The sequence below is a fragment of the Equus caballus genome, chromosome 17 (assembly GCF_041296265.1).
Source record: "Equus caballus isolate H_3958 breed thoroughbred chromosome 17, TB-T2T, whole genome shotgun sequence".
In the NCBI taxonomy this organism is placed as follows: Eukaryota; Metazoa; Chordata; class Mammalia; order Perissodactyla; family Equidae; genus Equus; species Equus caballus.
Window position 1 is genome coordinate 49,542,811 of NC_091700.1, and position 23,326 is coordinate 49,566,136.

Consider the following 23,326-nt stretch of genomic DNA (forward strand, 5'->3'; position numbering starts at 1 on the left):
TTCTTAGCTTGTAGGGTTTTTGCAATGTATTTTGATGTAGCTTTTTAATGCATTAGGTTAAGGCTACTCTCACTGTAGGTTGGGAACCAGGGTCTCCCCGAAGGGCTGTTTATTACTGGTTTCAGTCATCAGGGAAGACATTGGTTCTCCCAGAAGAAATAGAGACTAGCGAAGCAGATCGAGGATCTTTAGGAAAAGGAATTGCTTCTTTCTTTCAGTGCTTCACTCTCCTGGGCTTAGACGTGAGGATAGCTGATGATGAGATACAGACAGGCTCCTTCCTACCTGGAAAACAGAACTAGTATGGAATGGGTCCAGAAAGCAAGCCATATCTTGAAAACCAGATTTGCTATTTGCATGATCCTTGTCCTTCCTGTTTCTTCTCTCCCAACACAAGCCTTTGTTTAACTCTTGCATCCTTGTTTGAGCAATGTCTGAGAATGGAAACCTTGTAGCCCTCCTTAGTTCAGAATTGGGGAGGAAAGAGTACTGCACTTTTGAGAAACTACAAGGCAAGAAAGAGATGGGAATGGAACATTTTATATACTTGAGAGTCCCAGGCAGCACTTCAGATGATATTAAGAATTCTTGTCAATTTTTTTAGGTATGATCATAGCATTGTGTTAGATTCCTTGTCTTTTAGACACATATGTTAAAATGTTTAGAGATAAAATGTGATGTCCTGGTTCCTTCAAAATAATCCTGGGTTGGTGGGTATGTGTGAGGGGAACTTGAAGGCAGTAGGTGGAGTATGGATGAAAGAAAATTGACCATGTGTTGATAATGATTGTTGCTGAGAATGGATATGAGAATTCGTTATACTATGTTCCATAATTTTGATTTTGTTTGAAATTTTCAATAATAAAAAGATTGAATTATTTTTATGGATTTGAGGCGTATATGAAAATGCAGCTATCATCTATAACCTTTTATTTCAAGTTTCCATGTTCATCGAAACACTTTTGTTTTTGCCGTTGATTTATCTCATATCAAGATTGAACTGGGGGCCGGCTCCGTGGCCGAGTGGTTAAGTTCGCGTGCTCCGCTGCAGCGGCCCAGGGTTCGGATCCTGGGCGCGGACATGGCACTGCTCGTCAGGCCACGTTGAGGCGGCGTCCCACATCCCACAACTAGAAGGACCGGCAGCTAAGATATACAACTGTGTATGGGGGGGTTTGGGGAGATAAAGCAGGAAAAAAAAAAAAAAAGATTGAACCTAACTCATTTGACTGTGAGCTCTTACCTATGTGGAGATTCTTCTTCCATTACCAGTCTTTGAGGATCTAAAACTGAAATTATTAAAGGAGATAGTAGGAATTGTATTGCCACAAATGGAAGGTAACCATGATGGCTATATTCATTAGTAAATCTTCTCTTTTAAAAAAAATGTTATTATGTGTCCCATCTTTCATACTTACTCTTATCTGTTTTTGCAAGATCAAACATGATCTTTAGTAATTCATAATAATTTCAAATGTCTTTAATGAATTGTTCTCTGAATTATAGTATCAATGCTGTCCTTAGTATAAATAGATTTTAACTAGTTGTCAAATCAGAGCTAATCTGTTATAAAGTTTAAAAATACATGTATTAAAATCTTCTGAGTTTATTGTTGCCTACGAGAAATTATTGTCATCCATTTAATGAAGGGCCAACATTTTCTTTATAGTGTTAAAAGCTAGATATACTTTTTTCTGGTTTTCTTTCCTGTTTCATGTAGGATCCACCAATTTATTTTGCATTTCGTGACCTAAGCACTGAAGCTGAATGGAATGAATCATGTTTTGCAAATTAGACCATTGATGTTAAACACATTTGGCTTGCCTCATGTTTTTGAAATTCAAAAGATAGCATGATTTCTGAATATAGCTGGGGAATGGTTTCTAGTGTATATTAAGTTAAAGAAACAAGGATCAGGACAGCATGAATAGTATGTTACTCTTTACTTAAGATATGGGAAAGAATATAAATAATAGGTGTGTGTTTGCTTATATTTAAAAAATAGAAAGATAAGCCAAAAACTAATAAAAATAGTTCCTTACAGGGAAAAGGAGAGGACAGGAATGAAAGCTAGAATTCTCTAAATGTACTTTGTTTTGTAGTTTTTACTTTGGAACCATGTAAATATTTAACAGAATTATAAAACAAAATTAAATCCAAAAGAGGGAAAATTAGGAATCTAAAAGTTGAAGCACACTGAAACAAATGAACTTAATTATGTTAATTGAGTTGTTGGCATAACCATAACGGATAATAATTATTTAAAGTGATTTTTAAGGCTGTACATTTCCCACTAGGATATACCCTAAGAAGCAAAAACAAAACTGCTTAGAAATCTTAAATTGTCTTCAGTAATTATACTGTTAGTAATAATATGGCTATTGTTATTTTAAAACGTGTGTGCGCATGTGAGAGAGATATTAGGGTAAAATCAAATAAGTAATGAAGTTAATGTTATAAGAAGCCAAGATTTTTGGCATAAAATAAGATACACAAATATTAAATTGCAAAGTTAAGTAAAAATTCTATAATTCTATAAATAAATTTAATATAAATAAATCCTATAAATAAATTATATAAGCCTACAAATAAATTCTGTAATGCTAAATTGGAATTGAAAATATCAGTATGAACTCATGATGTATTTTCTTCTTTAAAAAAACAAAAACAAAAAATATTTACTAGGCAGATATGGGACAACTTGAGCATAAATGAGATAACCACAGTGGATTGAAGCATATCTAGTATGTTCAAATCCATGATTTCATGATACATATGCACAAAAAAATAGTCACTAATAGGTTATACTAATTACAATTTTGAAAACTGGTAAGGTTAGGAATCAGACACTTATTCTCCCTTCACTATATGAACTATATTGCTGCGTCAACTAGATTATTAAATGAGAAGTTTCTCCTTATAGTGGTATTTTAGCTTATAAATGAAAAAGGTATGATAAGTAGAATATCTGCATTTTGTAATCCCTAATGAATTAATAGGGATAGGTATTGAGCATCAACAGTTGCTAACATCACAAAAAGAGAACACCAGACATTTGAGCCTTTTAATGGAAGAACACATCATCACATATGAAAAATAGCCTTCCTCCAAAATAATACCAGAATTTGATCAAGCTTCCAGAATTGACTACCAGTTTAGAGGCAATATAGAGAAATGTGTTACACTGCACAATGGGAATACAATTAGCAAAATCCAGACTGAGAAACTCGACAGGACAGCCTCGTTTCCTCATTCGTTGCAAGGAAAAAAAGAGAAAGAGAGGGTGACATAGAAATGAAAAGAAACTTAAGAAACATATCAGTCAATTGCAATGTGAGGACTGTATTTGGATCCTGATTTAAGCAAAAAACTATCAACTCCCCCTCACCCACTACCATTTATGATATTTGAGACAATTGGACATTTGAATGCTATTTGATTAAGGCAAAATTGATTTTTTAAAATATGTGATAATGACATTATATTTATCTTTTCAAAACAAAGTTTTTATCTTTTAGAGAGACATGAAATATTTACTGCTGAAATATTCGAATGTTTAGAATTTGCATCAAAATAATATGGTGATAGAGGAGTGCAGAGAGGTATAGATAAAACAACATTGGCTGTGAGTTGATAATTGTTGAAGATGGGTGACAGATACATAGGAGTTCATTATATTATTCTGTTTACATTTGAATATGTTTTAAATTCTTCAAAATAATTTTTAGAAAAGCAACCTATTCCCCAGCTTTGGCCACTGAAAAGGCTTAGAAGTCGTGAACGTTCCAGCACCCCTACTATTCCATGACTTATGGTCTCCAAATGCACTTTCCACTAAAGATACCAGGGTACTTGGGAGAAACAACTAATTCTGGGTTCGGGGCAGGAAATGTACAAGAATAGCCTATAATATCTTATCATCCCAGAAGGCATGAAAGGGATCCAGCATTTCTCAGGTCATGTCTAAAATACCCAGAAACCAAGTTTAGTTCCCAGTGGCCGAAGATGGGACATTTAGAGGATCATTAAGAATTACAACTGCAGGGGCCAGCCCAGTGGGCGCAGCGGTTAAAGTTCGTACGTTCTGCTTCGCTGGCCTGGGGTTTGCGGGTTCGGATCCCGGGTGTGGACATGACACCGCTTAGAAGGCCACGCTGTGGTGGGCATCCCATGTATACAAAGTAGAGGAAGATGGGCACAGATGTTAGCTCAGGGCCAGTCTTTCTCAGCAAAAAGAGCAGGATTGGCAGCAGATGTTAGCTCAGGGCTAATCTTCCTCAAAAAAAAAAAATTACAACTGCAGAGGATTGAGGAATATGTTAGAATCTGTGTATTCGCAATGATAAAAAAGTAACTCAGTGGTCACCTTTGGAAGGTGCTGGGAAGCCTATTTACTATTCTGAAAACCAGTAAATAATGGAAAAAGAATCCAGCATTTAGTTTGCCCTTATTGTATATACCATGGCTCAAGGTAACCAGATAGTTGATGAAGGAAAGTTCTTCTTTATAGAGAGGTCTGATAAATGCTGGAGGAATGATAGGATTAGAATTATCACCATTTTGGAATCCCTAAGGACATTGTGGATCTAGGCAACTATTGTCAATAACTGTTAAGGCCATCAGGTAAAAAGCTGACTGACAGAGAATTTCATGATGGATGGATCAGGCTGACAACACCTGAATCTGGTTCTCAATCTTAACAGTACTGAAAGGAGACCACCAGGTTTCTTAGCAGTACTTTAGGAGGCACATAGAATCACACGGCATCACCTTTGAAATATTCTTGCCAAAAAATTGAATGTGAATCTAATCAAGCTTCAAGATATAACTACCAGTTTACAGGAAATACTTGGGGGAAGGGATATGGTAAGTGACACCACAGAGGTGTAATCAGCAAAATCTACAAAGGGGGAAACTACAGACAGATGACCCTGTTTCTTCTAAAACAAGTAGCAAAAAGGAAAGAAAAAAAAAGAGGGAGGAGGTGCTTGTCAAACGAAATGCATGAACTATGTTTGGATCCTGATATGAACAAACCAACTTTTTAAAGAACCTGAGACATTAGAGAAATTTCAGTACTAACTGGATATCTGATTTAAAGAATAATTTTTAAGAGGTGTGATCATGGTATTGTCGTTTAGGGATATATACTGTAATATTTACACTTGAACGATAGGCTATCTGGGGTTCTCTTTAAAATATCTGGTGTGTGTGTATTGGGTTGAGGAGTATGGATGAAGGAAGATTGACTATTATTAAGTATTGAAGCTGGGCCCTTAATACATGGGGTTCATTATATGATTTTCTCTATTTTTATGTATGTTTGAAATTTTTCGTTATAAAAAGCTTGACAAAGAAGTGGTTTGAAATTCTCCTTGTTTTTTTCTGAATTGATAGGCAACTAAATTATTATCCGTACTGCTTTTATCATTTTCATCTACCCAGCAGACTTTAAAATATTTTAGAAAACTTATTTATGTAAATGAATATCTAGAATTATAAAAATAGTAATAATTGTTGAGTTATCTGTGCCTTATTTACCTGCCTTTTTTAAATTTAATTTTAAATTTAAAAATTTTCGTCAGTTCATAGAATTTCAAAGCCTTGACGGAGGAGCAATATGCTTTTCTACTATGCCGTAAATCTACAAGATTTTAAATAGGAGGCTTAAGGTTTTAATAGGAAGTGTTACAATGCCCTGCTTCAATCATTTTTTGCTAGAATTTTAGAGATAGTGATCTTTTCTGGTTTTAACTATTGTGGAGGAATTGGACTTTTAAAGCATTTCTTTTTATAGAACAGATAATTAAAATTTGATTGATTGGGGCCAGCCCCGTGGCCGAGTGGTTAGGTTCGCACGCTCGGCTTCACTGGCCCAGGATTTCACCCATTTGGATCCTGGGCACAGACATGTCACCACTCATCAGGCCATGCTGAGGCGGTGTCCCACATGCTACAACCAGAAGGACCCACAACTAAAAATATACAACTATGTACTGGGGGTGCCTTAGGGAGAAAAAGAAAAAACAAAATCTTTCAAAAGAAAAATTTTTTTTTTTTTTAAAGATTTTATTATTTCCTTTTTCTCTCCAAAGCCCCCCGGTACATAGTTGTATATTCTTCGTTGTGTGTTCTTCTAGTTGTGGTATGTGGGACGCTGCCTCAGCGTGGTCTGACGAGCAGTGCCATGTCCGCGCCCAGGATTCGAACCAACGAAACACTGGGCCGCCTGCAGTGGAGCACGCGAACTTAACCACTCGGCCACGGGGCCAGCCCCATTTAAAAAGAAAAATTTTTAATTGATTTTTTTCATTACAAGTAGGAGAAATAGTTTCGTAATGAAGACTATGAGTAGTGTCTATCAGTAATCTCCTAATGAAGTTTTGTGCATCATGACATGAAAATAAAAAGCACACATACTTTCAGAAATAAAAAACTAGTCAAAAATCTATTCAAATTTTCTAGGATGCTTTCTGTAATAATTCAGAAATGTGACCACTTGCCTTAAGAGAAAAAGTTTAAAGCCTTTGAAAGAGGAAGGCTCCATGAAATGTTAAACTACTGTTTGAAAAATTCAGGCTAGATTAAAATTCTTGCCTCTTTCTATATTGGCTGTCTTCTTGTTCCTTGATTTCCATGTGACCTATAGATATGTGGGTTCGACGATACTAGCTGAGGGAATCAAGCCCAGAAGATTGGAATTCTGCAGGTACGTCTTTCGTATCTGGAAGAAGGTGCTTCTCTTCTGGTTTGACAGGTTGTGGGGACTCCCAGTGTTAGCCCATAAAATAAAATACAGTTATTTTATGGAAGAAAATGTTCTTTGTTAGGAATTTCTTCCTAATTGAGAGGAGCTGACTAGTATATGACCCTAGATCCTGAACTTCTTTGTTTGCATCCTTCAGGAATTTTTCTGGCTCTTTGCTCCTTCAGCAGTCCATCCCTTCCATTCCCATCGTGAGATTCCTCCCTTGGGAAGGCAGTCAGCCATATCAGTGTCTAAAGCAAGTTAACTAAATCTGCTGTTATTATAACAGCCTTTAGCGGTTGTATATTTTGTTTTATAATGATATAGACCAGTTACCTCATTTTTTTTAAATGCAAAATTCTTATTCTCATGTCCTTCTACTATTGTTCTTGCTTTAATTTCTCACTCTTTCTCTCTAAGTATTTAAATCCTAGCTATCTTAAATGACTCAGCCTAAGGTCATCTCTTTAGGAAGCCTTCTAAACTTATAGCAATATACAGTGCCTGTAGTCAGTCTATTTTATACCATAAAATTAATCAGTTTGTTGTTCTCTTAAATAGTATCTGAGTGTCAGTTACCAGTGGATAAGGAAAAAGGTCATGTGTTGTACTATTGTAGCTTACACATTTCCTAGCACGATTGTTTAAGAGTGATAGGCATTCAGTATTATTGCCAATTGAGAACTTAGAGAAGATTAAGAATTTCCTAGGTTCTTAGAGATCTTCAGTCTAAAGAGAATGTGAACTGTTTAGGAAATATTTAGGATAATAAATGTTATAATATTCTAATGGAAAGTTAAGTTAAATTTCAAAGAGCTGCCAATTTCTTGGAAATTGGATTATAGTATTAATAATGAAAAGGAAGATGATTTTGTTCGTTCTCTGGATTGAATAGAAATGGGGAGAGAAGAATGTGGAAATGATCACTATCATTCATTTGATGAGAGAACTTTTGCTTTAAGTACTTTGTTTATATTTACTCTTTAACCTGTGTAAAATTAAAAGTGTAAATTAAAAATTTAAACCTCTGTAAATTAAAAATTATACTGTCAGTCTATCCCTGAATCTGGAAGTCATGATTTTTTATATATATATATTCAAACTTTTAAAAATAATGTCTAATTTTTATCACAAATATTCGTGGGGAAATACAGCAAGTAAGTATGAGAGATTATGGATGATGAATATCGAATTTATCCATAAAAAAGGGCATTTTTAGCTCTTTATTTAGTTTCTTGTTGCTGATCCTGGAGCCAAGGGGCTAAAAGCCATCGAGGAATTCACTAGGCATCTATTTTAGACATCAGTCTGGGATGCAGAGAAGTGTCAAGTATCTAGCATGTACTTGGATTAATTTTCAAGTAGGGGAATTAGTGTTCTATAGCACTACTAGAGAAGAATGGTACCAAAATACTATAATTATCAAAGGATGTTTAGGTTCTAGTAATGTGACTATGACTAAAACTTTTTGGAGATGGTGGCAGTTCGTTAATTGTAGAGGAATAGAAGAAGAGTCGGAGATTAACAGAGATCCATGTTCATTCCTATCAGCAAACTAGAGCATTGGAATCAGTGTTAGAGCTGAAGGGGGACTTGAGAATATCAACCCAGTCATTTTATAGTGTGGAGTCTACAGAAACAAAATGACTTGCCCAGTGACATCCTAGTTTAGTGGCACACCTGAGATTTTCGACTGTCATTCCTGAACCCTTTCTAATCAAGTCCAATAGCCATCTTATTTATTCTTGAAAATGTAAGAATTATTGGAGAATTAACTAGTGGTTTCCCTCCAGAAACCAGCTTATTTTGCTTCTCTCTTACCTCCCAGCATCTTACAGGGTTTTTGTTTTGTTTTTTAATAAAAACTCCACATCTTGCAAAGTTCTTTTAAAAATAAGAAATAGATAAATATTTAATAGTCATATTCAGTATAGATTTTATATGTTGATACAAAGTATGTATATAAACCCAAATGTTAAGTGATGTATCCTGGTTTAAGAGACCAGAATCTGTGCATTTTAGAACAGCGGATATCTTGTAACTAATTCTGTTTTTTCTTTAAATGTATTGTAGTTGAAGCTTCCTGTCATAATGGGGATGAAACAATTGAAACTATCGAGGCTGCTGAGGCTCTCCTGAATATGGATTCTCCTGGCCCTATGCTGGATGAAAAACGAATAAGTGAGTGGTTATGTGTTAGGATTGTTCATGTTTATATACTTTGAAAAGTGATTCTTGCTGTCTCTTTCTGTTAGGTGGTAAATTAAGAGACCAGAGACCATGTTTTATGTTTTGTGTGTCCCAGGTGCATTTTAAGGTATGGTACTAGTTGAGGCACCTTTACTAAAGTGTAAGTTAAAAAAGACTTTTTTAAAAATTGGGGAAGTGAGGCCTTTAGGAATAAATGAGTAATTTATTTAGTTGTCAAATAGCAGATTATGCAGAATTTGTCTCTTAACCTCATTGGTCAAAGTATTAGAGTATTAGGAGCCCATACTATTATAATTTAGTGATCTCTATAGATGTTTATCAGTGAATAGACAAAAATCCATTGAAAAATTTTCTAACACTTAATGGAATAAAATTCACTGCCACTTTATTGATCTGCTTTTAAATCTGTGTTCTTCTTTGGGCTTTTTTGATAAGAACGTTGTCAAACTCATAAAATTAATTATTACTAAATCAATTCAAAATGTTTATTGAATATTTTCTATATGCATAGAAGTATATTAGACAATAAGGTAATATTCAAATGAACAGATACTGTTTCTTTCCTCGAGCTTACGATTTAATTTTGAAGACATATATGTAAATAACTGTAAAAGCCAAAAGTAAAGTCTCTGAGAAGGATAGCAAGGTTCTGGAAGGAGAGGGTACTCTAGCTGAGAACATCAGAGACGGGCTTTATGGTGGGAGTGCTTGACCTGGCCTATAAGTGACAAGTAAGCTTTTAAAGGGTAGAGGAGACAGGAAAGGGCATTCAAAGTAACGGGAATGGATTGAGCCAAAGACACATCTGTAGAAAAGAATGAACTGTTTCAGAGAAAAATGCTTTGGTATAGCTGAAGTGTAAGCTTCATGGTGGCTGAGAGATGAGATTGGAAAGGTAGGTTTGATCTACATTTTGGAAGCTTCAAAAGGCACGCTCTGAAGTTTGGGTTGTTCTTTTTTTCCCCTATAAACTATGGGAAGATATGTCAATTTTATTTTTATTTCTAATTTTCAGGGTGTAAAATTTTTATAAAGAAGAATAATGTGGTCAGATCAGACTTAGGTTTCAGAGAATAACTTCAGCAGCAATGTGAAGAATGGAGAAGAGAGAGGAGATAGACTGGTGATAGGAAATCAAGTAATGAAGACATTGGAATAGTCCAGTCAAGACTAGACTGACTTAGGGTATCTGATTTAGGGCAGAGAAAATAAAAAGCAGGGACTAGATTTCAAGATTTTATTTCTACTTTAATCTGCATAGAAACAGGAAATTATTTTATGAAATTATTTTGGTTTATAATACAAAGTTGATTATAATTAGTTGATTTTATTTCCATTAGATAATAATATATTTAGTTCATCTGAAGATGACATTGTTGTTGCCCCAATCACCCATGTATCCGTCACATTAGATGGGATTCCTGAAGTAATGGAAACTCACCAGGTTCAAGAGACATATGCACACTCACCGGGAGCCTCATCGCCAGAACAACCCAAGAGAAAGAAAGGTGGGTGGTTAATTTGTTTAGGGCAAACCTTCAAATCTTGATGTGGAATCTAAATATAATTTTTACTCAAGGATATTTTTACACCAAATAAAACGTATATAAGAAAAAATTGAGGGCACAAAAGATAAGAGGTATTTCTTCATATTGGATTAATTTTTTTTTAATTACGTTATTTTATTCATTTCACATATTTGGCCTACCTCAAAGAAAAGGGATTCTTCCAACTTTTAAAGACCTCAACCTTTTATCTAAACCCTTTTATCCAAGCTCAGAGAGAGCTTGTGGGTAAAAGCATGTCAGCTTCCTCCCACAGGTCATAGTTTGAAAACCATCAGCATAGATTCCACTGGGAAAAATAGGAGTTGGAAATCAGTGGGTAAGTAATTGAAGAGGAAAATGTTAGAATGTCTTAAAGGGAATTTTTTAACTTTTCACAAATTAGGCCCATAGTTGGATTCTAAAGTCTGACACTCTTTCAATTTAATTGCCTTCTGATTCTACTCCAGCCTGTTGAATAAATGGCGTCACCAGCCACCCAGTAACCTAACTTCACATGAAAGTAAGAGAAATTCCAAGAGCCCAAAATGAAGGGAAAAATAAAAACAATAAGAGTGAGCCGATGCTGTAGTAGTGGCTTTCAGGGGCTGAGAAGGGTATGTCAGTCTTGATGCCCACGGGGCTTGGGTTTTATTGCCCATATAGAGGGAGATGCTTAAGTCTTGGTTCAATGCAAGATGGGGTATTAGACAGAGACCTCAGCATATAATTGGGATCCTGGAAAGGCTATTACCTTCAGGGGAAAAACCTGTTGGTACAGACTGATATCAGGGAAGCTTGCATTTCTCAGCTGGGGCTCTGAGTGGAAAAATTCTTCCTTTGAGAATTCGTAATTCTTGCTTTTTTTAAAAAAATTTTTTTTTGAGGAAGATTAGCCCTGAGCTAACATCTGCTGCCAATCCTCCTCTTTTTGCTGAGGAAGACTGGCCCTGAGCTAACATCTGTGCCCATCTTCCTCTACTTTATATGCAGGACAGCTACCACAGCATGGCTTGCCAAGCAGTGCCATGTTCACACCCAGGATCCGAGCCCCCGGCTGCCAAAGCAGAACATGCACACTTAACCGCTTAGCCACTGGGCCTGCCGGCCCCTAGGCTTACTTTAAAAACCTAGGTTTTTTATTAGATTTTAAACTATCACTGACTTTAGGAATTCCAAGCCAAGTAATTAACGTTAAAGTGGCCCCAGGCTGGCAATAAATTTGGGGCACCAGGCAGAAGCTCTTGTAGAATTGCTCTGGCAAGTCATACATGAAACCCAGGCTGCACAGGATTTCCTCAAATAAAACCCTGTTGAAGGTGAACTCACATTTTGGTATCACAGAACACATGAGGAAGACACTTCCTCAGTGAGCGGCAGCAGACACAGAAAACCCTAGGGTTAGTTCTCTAAGAACTTCAGATAATAGAGTTATCAAATAGAAACTTTCTGTGAATATGATTATAATTATTAAAGCAAAAGAATAAAAAAACATGGTCAAAAAATACGACTATTAAAAAATACCAGATGGAACTTCCTCTTCTAGTCAAGATGGAATAATGCACTCTGACTTGGCAACGATTTTTTGAATATAAGATGGAAAGCACAAACAACAAAAGCAAAAATTAAGTGGGACTACACTAGACTAAAAAACTTCTGCACAGTAAAAGAAACAGTCAACAGAATGAAAAGGCAACCTACGGAATGGGAGAAAATATTTGCAAACTATATATCCGATAAGAGATTAATATCCAAAATATATAAAGAACTCATATAGTTCAACAGCAAAAAAACAAGTAATCTGGGGCCGGTCCCATGGCCAAGTGGTTAAGTTTGCATGCTCTACTTCAGCGGCCCTGGGTTTCACTGGTTCACATCCCCAGCGTGGACCTGGCACCGCTCATCAGGCCATGCTAAGGTGGCACACGCCACAACTAGAAGGACCCACAACTAAAATATACAACTACGTACTGGGGGGGATTTGGGGAGAAAAAGCAGGAAAAAAAACAAGTCATCTAATTTAAAATGGGCAGAGGACCTGAATAGACATTTTTCTAAAGAAGACACACAAATGGCCAACAGGTACATGAAAAGATGCTCAGCATCACTAATTGTCAGGGAAATCCAAATCAAAACCACAATTAAGTATCACTTCACACTTGTTAGAATGGCTGTCATCACAAAGACAGGAAATAAATGTTGGCAAGCATGTGGAAAAAGGGGACCCTTATACACTGTTAGTGGGAATTTAAATTGGTACAGCCACTATAGAAAACAGTATGGAGGTTCCTCAAAAAATTAAAACTAGAAATACCATATGATCCTACAATTCCACTTTTGGGTTTATAGCCAAAGGAAATGAACACACGATCTCAAAGAGATATCTGCACCCCTATATTTATTGCAGCATTATTCACAGTAGCTAAGATATGGAAACAACCTAAGTGTCCGTCCATGGATGAATGGATAGAGAAGATGTGATATATATACACGCACAATGGAATATTCAGCTATGAGAAAGAGGGAAATTTTGCCGTTTGTGACAACAGGACCTGAAGAGTGACCCTCTTTGACCCTCTTCTCCCTGACTCTTATTCATCCTAACTTCAGAAATGTTTTTCTATTCAGTTTGTCTAGTGATGAGTTGTTATTAACCTTGTGACTTTAGCTGTAGAATTCTGCTTTTCTAAGTTATTGTCCTATATTAACCCAGAATTCAGAGAGAGTCACCCAGAGTAACCCAGAGAGAGTCAGCCTCAAGAATGTTGGGGTAAGAGGTACAAACTAAAATATCCAATTATATTGAATCCTCATTGTTTTCTCATATACAGAGTGGTAGTCTGTTCAGAGCATCGTCATCTCAACTTAAATCACAGCAATGTTGTCACCAAGTTGTGATTCTAGATAAGTGGTAAAAGAGGGTCACAACAAGGATTTAGAATAGTTGGTTGACCCAGACTAAGGCTGCACAAAATACAGTTTAACACTGTTGGAATGGACTTGTTTAGAAATTGGATGTTGGATAACCATGAAGTTTGTTTGCTGTGGATTGACGGAAATATACAAAAATGAGATATTCAAAAATAAACAGGAAAATAAAAATTGACTATATGGTTCACCAAAATTTTGCCTCACTTGTTTTTCATATTTCTAGAGTTTTGGGAAGTTTCCAGTATTTGAGAACTAGCTCTAGGCAGAGATGTATTTGGAAGAGAGAAAAGCTAAGAATCCGTTTCTTCTGCCTTAAAAAGCTTACATAACCAACAGAGAGACAAAACTATATGGCTTATTTTTTGAGCCCAAGTTTTATCAGCATGAAGAATTCTCCCAAATATTACGAAAGCACCATCAGTATTGTCACCTGAAAGACAAGATATAATGTTTTAAACTTAACCTTATTTTTTACAAATGAGCCAAAGTATCATTTCCTGCATGAAAGTTTATGATCTAAACTACATTAATGCTAAATTTTTACTGAAGTTATTTTACTTTTAGTAAATAGCATTTTAGGAGACCAGTATATGTGATCCATGTATTGAGGATTTAGTGCTTGAAATTTAGGATAAATGACAAAAATAGCATTTATGAACAGCCACATTGCCCATTCTCTCTCACTTTTGAGGGTAAATATTTATGCAGAGCCGTTCTGATTTCAGGGAGAAAAACCAAACCACCACGACCAGATTCCCCAGCCACTACACCAAACATTTCTGTGAAGAAGAAAAACAAAGATGGGAAGGGTGAGTACAACTATAACCCTCCCTATAATACTTACGGGTCAAATAACATTAAGATTGTTTTAAAATGTCTGCATATTGTAAGTAGAAACTAGTTTTCTTGAGGTATTGAAATGGATCTTATTGCTGCTGCATGCTTATAAGATATGGTTGCCACTTTCTGTAGAGAGACTGGTAATAATGTAGCCCAAGAAATCTGTTTAAGAGATTTTCACTTACCTGTTGAAATAATCCATCCTTTTATTAACAATAAGTCTCTTAGAAGAGTTCAGCCAGGTTAAGTTTTCAGTTCATAGACACTTTATTACATTGTCTTGGAGTTCTAGTATTTCCGTAATTGCTGTCCAAATTTAGAGAAAATTGTTGTGGCTAATCCACTGGCTCTAATATAAAGAGAACAACTATTGTAAGGTTTTGTATAACTGTTTTCAACTGTTTCTTGTATGTAGTGGTTCTTAAAGAAATAGGAAAAAATTGTCTCAAGTCAAAATTGACTTTCTCTTTAAGTCATCACAAATCTAATTCACAAGATTGATCTGTTTAGACATCTTATGTGGGACTAATAAAAATACCAAATCAGGGGCCAGCCCTGTGGCCGAGTGGTTAAGTTCTCGCGCTCTGCTGCGGCGGCCCAGGGTTTCGCTGGTTCGGATCCTGGGCGTGGACATGGCACCGCTTGTCAGGCCACGTTGAGGTGGCGTCCCATATGTCACAACTAGAAGGACCTGCAACTAAGATATACAACTATGTACCAGGGGGGATTTGGGGAGATAAAGCAGGAAAAAAAAAAAAAAGATTGGCCACAGCTGTTAGCTCAGGTGCCAATCTTTAAGGAAAAAAAGATTGGCCACAGCTGTTAGCTCAGGTGCCAATCTTTAAAAAAAAACCAAATCAGTCCCTAAAAATTATGATCGTTATATTACCAATACTAACTGAATTATGTAATATTTTTATATAATTATAACTGGAACTTATGAGACTTCTAGTTGTGTTGTATTGTACTGTTTCAAAGGAAATTTTGGTCTGCTAAAAAGAAATTGTTTTTGTTTCAGGAAACACAATTTATCTTTGGGAGTTTTTACTGGCACTGCTCCAGGACAAAGCTACTTGTCCTAAATATATAAAATGGACCCAGAGAGAAAAAGGCATTTTTAAATTGGTAGATTCTAAAGCAGTATCCAGGTTGTGGGGAAAGCACAAAAACAAACCTGATATGAACTATGAGACCATGGGAAGAGCTCTCAGGTATGTGAAGTTTTTGTAGTTCATTGTATTAAGAATATCATTTCCTAAAAAATAGGTAACTTCTAAAATACTGAGGAATAAAGGAAATGGTGAATTTTATTTATTGAAGTGCTAAAGCCACACTACTTACAGAAATCAGTGTGCATTTAAATTGAAATCTTATTCCAATATTGGAAAATGTTTTCCTTCCAAAAATAATCTTTCTGCAAGAAACAGATATTTTATTTATCAAGAGATCAGGAAATGTTAAGCTGTCATCAGGAATTGTAAACTGACCACAGCTCTCATTGTTTTGAGCCATTAAAATTAAGTTCAGCACAAAGTACAAATAGTAGTGATGCAGGTGCTTACTAAGAGGATGCATTGTTAAACGTTAATCTCAGGTGTGACATATAATATATTATGGGTAGAATAAATTAATGCTTTGAGAATATTAAAGATGGTGAAAATTTTGAACTAGGGTATCATTTTATTCCTAAACTCTCTTTTAGTTTGTTTTTCTGTCATCATGTCATTTATTCAAGATATGCATATATTTGAGAAAGATTTATTGGAAATAGCAATGATCTGATACTTGATAATCTTCTTAAACTAAAACTATTTAGTAACAGTTTCTGGTTGTTTTTTTTAACTCACACTTATTGGTTCCTGATTTAATTTAAATCATTGACAAAATTTGAATCACTTCTATTTGTCTATCATTAAATTTTATAAAGAAAACGGAATCGGATTTACAGAATCAAATTCAAACTGGTAGGGGTGTTATAGGAAGCTGTGGAAGGGAAATCATTTCTTGAGGTTTGTAGCAGTAGATTTGATTGTTCCAGCAAGTCAACAGAAGGTAGAAGAAGGAAAAAAAGAAGAGCTAGAATAATCCATATACTTTATCAACAATCCCCTAATCAGAATTGATTTCAGATTTAGTTGGTAATAAGGACTTTTTCTCTCTTTGTAAGTAAATGTGCGTTTAACACATGTTTAGAAAAGAATGTTTTTAATTATATTATCTTGTATAAAATAACTGACCTTCATTTAGAAATTCTTTTCTCACTTGTTTCTAGCTTTAAACTTTGGTTTATGATTAGGAAATTTTTATTTTGTTAAACATCAATTTATGTTAAATTGAATAAAATATTGATGAAATTGTTTCTTTGAATAGGTACTATTACCAAAGGGGTATTCTGGCAAAAGTGGAAGGTCAGCGCTTGGTGTATCAGTTTAAGGAAATGCCAAAAGATCTTATTTATATAGATGATGAGGATGCAAGTTCCAGCATAGAGTCTTCAGATCCATCCCTGTCTTCAACAACCACTTCAAGTAGGAACCAAGCAAGCCGATCGAGAGTGTCTTCAAGTCCAGGGATAAAAGGAGGAGCCACTACCGTTCTAAAACCAGGGAATTCTAAAGCTGCAAAACCCAAAGATCCTGTGGAAGTTGCACAGCCATCAGAAGTTCTGAGGACAGTGCAGCCCACACAGTCTCCATACCCCACCCAGCTCTTCCGGACTATTCATGTAGTACAGCCAGTACAAGCTGTCCCAGATGGAGAAGCAGCCATCACCAACTGCGTGCAGGATGAAACATTAAATTCTTCCGTTCAGAGTATTAGGTGAGAAACTGAAGTTACCGATGCAAATCATTATGTGATGTTTCTGACCTGAGCCATGACTCGTTACAGGTGTCAAGATTCCAAGTGAAAATAAAAATTATATAGATTTCAAGCTAGAACTCTTGGTCAACAGATTGTTTCAGCAGCAATGTGTATTACATCAGACCTCTGATTGTATCAGTGATGCCTTATTTTTAAACTCTGACATTACTTGATGTTATTCTATCAATTTAAGTCTAGTCCACTATACATTTGTGTAACTGGATTGATCCATACAGGAAGGGATCCACATATAAGAAAATCCAGAGGATGGTTTCAGATCTTTTTTCAAACAGTCAGAAGCTGTAAAAATTCAACATAGATTGACACATTTTGACCTTTTGGAATGCATTGAATTCCAAGAAATAAACATTATTCTTTGGGAAGATCCTATCATGAAACAGTTCTAAAGTTCAAACAGGTAGGGAGACCCAGAATCTAAGGTCCTCTTTTTCAGGCTCTTAGAATGGCAGAAGGTGGAAGAATAGGGTTTTTTTTTGCATAATCAAATCAAATTTGCCTCATAGCTACAGGAAAGATACAAAACAATTAATTAACCAAGAAAACCCTATCTGCTTTTAGACTGATCTTTTGCAGAAATTTGGGAGTGGGTCTCAGCTGATTTAGAATGGGAGAAAGGGAAGAAGGCAGAAAATTAGATGGACATTTGCAGCCTTCTCTTTTTCTATTTCTTCTGTCATGAATTTCCAGAACATGAGTTATAATAAAATATAGGAGCCCTTCCAAATCCAATGAAAATGATTCTTTGATTATTTTGTTTAGCCAACTTCAGTCTTACATTTGTATATTCCAGAATATAAATGCTGGGTTTTTGTTCAATTGATCTTGCAGTTAGTAAACATTACCTAGAGTCAAGACAGACTTAGATGATTCAGTCTCACTTGAATAGTTTACTTAAACCTTTAACATTGTGAAAATCAAATTCTCTGAAATCTTTAGTTGTCTTGCAAGGAGTATTAAGACCTCATTTTTTCTATTTTTATTGGACAGGAATGATACATCTTTGTTAGTAAAGGAGTACTTATTTAACATGCTCTATTTTCTTTTTAATGTTTTATTTTCCTCTATGTCTTATTGGTTACATGTGATGACTGAGTATTAAATTGGAAGTATGTGGTTTCTCCCATAGGTATCTAGGCTTTTTGTCGTTTTATAATTATGTGTATTTGTGTTGATAGGAAACATACAATGGCCAGAGCTAATCACTAGGACCCCCCTTTTGGAGTGATTCATTGGTTTTTTAGCATCTGTAATCAAAGTTTGCTTTTTAGATCTTGAGAACAAAACAAAAAACCACACCCCACCAGCTCTGAAAGATTAGATTGTGATATTGTATTGGATACTATATTACCCTGAATGTCAATTTCTGATAAGATTCAATGCCAGTTATTAAAACATTGTGATTATCTCTGCTGTATGTTTCAGAATCTTCACTTCTGTGGTCCCTGAGAGTTCTGTGGATTCTCTGCTTGCTTCCTGCCTCTAATATTTTTTCTCTTCAGTCCAACCTATATGTTACTACTAGTCATAGTTTTGTTATGTTGCCTTCTTGCAGTTTTTGTTAGATCTGTGTTGCACACAGAGTGCAGTCCAATTTCTATAGCCTCAGCTGCCAGCTCTCACTCTCTGCTCATAATTCCTCCCTTGCTTTCCAGCTAAGACTGACTGCTTGCCTGTACCTCATTCTGGTACATAAACTGGGTGGTGTTGACTTCAATGCCTATATATTTAAATCCTCCTATATATTTAAATCTATAGGAGCCAGAGTTTATTCATTGTCCTTTTCCTAACACCTAACATAGTATCTGGCACATAATACCCCATCATATTTATAGAATTCCTTTTGAAGTAGTGAATATATTCATTCTTTATCTCCTATTGGAGTAATGAGTCCTGAATGGACTACTTGTAGAATGAAGAAATACAAAATTTAACTTTTCAAACTTTAAAACGTACTTTCTTATTGTAGAAATCATCCTGTATTTGTATGTATGTATGTGTACATACACATTCTTAATCATTTCTTTGACTTTTTAAAACATTCTCCTCTCGTTTGGTTATATCTTTTATTTTCCTCCCCCAAATCCTACTTATTTTAAAGCAGTTAAACCTTTAATAGAATGCATTTTATTCCCTGAAATTACTAGATATGAAAAGGCAAATGTTAATGAATAGCAGCAGTTGACAGCTCCTGAATGTAACTATTCAGGTTTTGCTGTTATCTTGTTCCTTTCCATTATATAAAAAGAAAGAACAAGTGTTAAATAAATTTCAGGCAAATTGTCCATATCATTCTAAAATTTTAACGTTTTATTAGAATAGTTTTTCATTAGGTTAATTTCTTGTTTAGTGATTTCTCTTTTTTGCATTTACAATTACCCAAACTTTTTATTATGAAAAATTTCAAAATATGGAAAAGTTGAAATAGTACAATGAACACCTATTTACCATCCACCTAGGTTCACAATTGATAGCTTTTTGCCTCATTTTTTTTTTTCTCTCTATATTTATACCCTTTTTCCTGTTTGGCTGTTTGTCAAGTAAGTTGATCTCAGTATGACATTTCACCCCTAAATATTTCAACCTACATTATCCTAAATAACCATTTTATCACTCTTAAGAAAATTAACGGTAGTTTGACTATATCTTTTTTGATTTTATGACTACTTATTAATAAAATCAAAGACCTTAAAAAAATTTTTCTGTAGTTGAGAGAAGGTGGAATACAAATGACTTAAAATTAGATTAATTATTAAATTAATATAACAAAAGCTGACACTTTGAAAGCACGCTGTATATTTGATACACTTTATGTGTACATTAATGTAAAGAATCCTCAAGCTCAATGAGATGTAGGTAATATTATTCCTATTTTACAGATGAGAAAACTGAGACAAGGAGAGGCCAAGGAGCCTAGTCTCACCTAGTAAGTAGTGGAGACAGTGTTTTAATGCAAGCAGTTCAGTCAAAGCAGTGAACTTTGTGATTTGCCATACTGCTGGTTGATTCACATAAATTGCATGAATTATCAGTTTTTACAATGAAGTTCCAAGATGTTTTTTTCTCAGTTTTTTCCTTTACTCATTTCCTTTTATCTCACATAATTGCATGTGTCTATGTTGAAATCAGTTAAGCTTTTCTTAATTGATTTATGGTATGTGTGCTCAGTTTTTACAAATTTTAATTTCGACTCTGACTTCATGTTATTCAAAGAAACAACAACGGCGCCGGCCCCGTGGCTGAGTGGTTAAGTTTGGGCTACAGCGGCCCAGGGTTTCACTGGTTTGGATCCTGGGTGCAGACCTAGCACCACTCATCAGGCCATGCTGAGGCAGTGTCCTACATAGCAGAACTAGAAGGATCTACAACTAGAATATACAACTATGTATTTGGGGGGTTTTGGGGAGAAGAAGAAGAAGAAAGATTAGCAATAGATGTTAACTCAGGGCCAATCTTTTAAAAATAAATAAAATAAAATAAAACAATGAGAGTGAATTCAATACATTTGTTTTAAAATTTGTAATTTGCTTTCAAGCAGCTCATACATAACTTCCTTGCCAAACGTTTTGATATCCTTCTCCTTCTGCAACAAAATTGCTTCCCCGTTTGTGTTAATGTGGCACTTCGTACAGACCTTTTTTTCCACCAGATAGTATTATAGTCAATGCCTGAGAGTTTTGTGTTGAGCATTTCTGTGTGTACAGTGTTTAATACAGGGTCGGGTCTAGCACAATGTTTGTAATGTTGGGTCTAGCACAATGTTTGTAATGTTGTATTGAAAATATGGGAAGTAGCATTTAAATATAACTTGTATTATGTCAAAATGACTTGTCAAATGTTAAAGTTTTAAATGATGTAGAATATGTTAATTTTCTCACTTTTATTTCATAATCTCAATAGGACTATACAGGCTCCAACCCAAGTTCCAGTGGTCGTGTCTCCTGGGAATCAGCATTTGCATACAGTAACACTCCAGACAGTGCCAATCACAACAGTTATAGCCAGCACAGATCCATCATCAGGTGCTGGATCTCAGAAATTTATTTTGCAAGCTATTCCATCATCACAGCCCATGACAGTACTGAAAGAAAATGTCATGCTACAGTCGCAGAAGCCAGGCTCTCCTCCTTCAATTGTCTTGAGCCCTGCCCATGTACAGCAGGTTCTTACTAGCAACGTTCAGTCCATTTGCAATGGAACCGCCAGTATGGCTTCATCTCCGTCCTTCAGTGCTACTACACCTGTGGTGACCTTTTCTCCTCGCAGTTCACAGCTGGTTGCTCACCCACCTGGCACTGTAATCACTTCAGTTATCAAAGCTCAAGAAACAAAAACTCTTGTACAGGAAGTAGAGAAAAAGGAGGTCGAAGATAATTTGAAAGAAGACACTGAGAAAACTGAGCAACAGCCACAGCCTTATGTGATGGTGGTATCCAATTCCAATGGATTTACCTCTCAGGTAGCTGTGAAACAAAATGAACTGCTGGAACCTTCCAACTCTTTTTAATTAATATACCAAAGGAATTATGGCTGATTGTTTGGTAATTGAATATTTCCAGTCATATGCAAACTATGTAATTGATTCTAACATAAGTTCTACAGATATTCCTAATTTTGTAGTTTACTGTCAAAAATAATAATTTAGAGTTAATTTTGACTTTGTTAGATGAGGGAGGAAAACCCAGGTGTTTCTCTTTGTTCTCCATGTGTTTCAGAATTCAATTGTGAAGGAACAGGAATTTTATACTATGAAGACATTCTTTTGAGATTTTTTCAGTTGCTATATAAGAATTTTTAAAGCTTCTTTTTTAATTTTACATTGTATTAGCTTTTCTGATTCTTTTGTAAATAGAGTACTTCAATATAAGGCAACAGGAAATTTATATAGGAACTATTTTCATTCCACTTGTGTAAGTTAAGTCTTGACTCTTTCAAATGCAAGACACCTATTTTATGCTTTGTTAAAATTATGATTTCACTTAGATTGACCAGTTGGTTGCACTGTATAATGAACCATGAATATGTAAAAATAACATTGAAAATTGGAATGTGCCCATGATATGGCCAAACCCTGTTCCAGAAGCAGGATAGTGGCTCTCCTGCTAACTTGTGTAACCTTGGGCAAGCCACTTGATCGTTTTGGGCCTCACTTCTCTCATAAAAGAAAAGGGTGCATTGGATTAGACTAGATGATCTCCATTTTCCTTACTAGTTCTAAATTTTATGATTCCAACTCCTATATTTTAAAGTTGTATCAATTAAAACATTGTCAGATTGTTTCCTAATGTAAATATTAAGCTAAAAAATTGCAGAAAAGTAAGTGGCCCTACAAAATTCATTCTTCTATTATCTGTAAGATCTGCTACGAACCTGAATTCCTAAATACTTTTTGTTCATTAACTCTTTAGGCCACTGTGCACTGTGGTCCCTTAGTAAACTTATGTTGCTGAGTGCTAAGTGATATACTGCTATTCTGAAAGAGTCAAGGTTCTTTCTTAAGGGCCCAGAAAGCAACAAAGCCTTGGGCTAATCTGTCTGAGTAGTCAGTTGCTATAAAAGCATAATTGCTTTATATTTTGGATCATTTTTTTACTGGGAGTGAGGGGGAGGGGAGTACATACAAAGATAATATACATATATATCCAAGATTCTGAAATGAAATAGTTTTTAGACTACTTTTTCAACTGTAAATAATGTACATTTAATTTCACAAGAAAAATTGTTTTCTGCAAATTTTCTAGTATAGCAAAGAAATTTTTGTAGATGAAAAATCGTTATGTTTAGAGGTCTAATATTATATGTTTTCATATTACAGAGTGAATTTGTATTTAAACAAAAATTTAAATTTTGGAATCCTCTAAACGTTTTTGTATCTTTAATTGGTTTATTATTAAATAAATCATGTAAAAATTCTCAGTTTGTGTTTTCAAGCAAATGTTTCTTAAGAACAAGTATACAGAAAATGTTGCTAGCATTCAGTGTTATTAAATGTTTATATAACAAACTCATATATATAACAGATTAGAATTGCCGAATGTCATCCTCTCATTTTTCCTTTCTGTGATGCAAATGGCAGTTTCCAGACCTCACACAATGAATCCCCAACCTCCAAAAATTAAAAAATAAAATGTTCTCAGCAATAATATTAAGCACACTTTAAAAAACAAATTTT

At 35.2% G+C, this 23,326-nt stretch overlaps 1 protein-coding gene across 13 annotated transcripts in view; it reads left to right on the forward strand.

The window, feature by feature from the left end:
* Nucleotides 1-23,070, forward strand: part of ELF1 (E74 like ETS transcription factor 1) — a 108,447-nt gene extending 85,377 nt beyond the window's left edge. For 7 of the 13 annotated variants that reach the window (XM_023621662.2, XM_070239839.1, XM_023621663.2 and 4 more), the window contains exons 4-9: nucleotides 8,822-8,929; nucleotides 10,300-10,467; nucleotides 14,160-14,243; nucleotides 15,293-15,485; nucleotides 16,645-17,094; nucleotides 21,055-23,070. In XM_023621662.2, the coding sequence (XP_023477430.1) occupies nucleotides 8,822-8,929; nucleotides 10,300-10,467; nucleotides 14,160-14,243; nucleotides 15,293-15,485; nucleotides 16,645-17,094; nucleotides 21,055-21,661 (1,610 nt within the window). In that variant the 3' untranslated portion in view covers nucleotides 21,662-23,070. The remainder of the gene's footprint in view (nucleotides 1-8,821; nucleotides 8,930-10,299; nucleotides 10,468-14,159; nucleotides 14,244-15,292; nucleotides 15,486-16,644; nucleotides 17,095-21,054) is intronic. The other 6 variants (XM_023621664.2, XM_070239845.1, XM_070239844.1 and 3 more) reach the window with 1 other exon arrangement.
* Nucleotides 23,071-23,326: the final 256 nt, after the last annotated feature.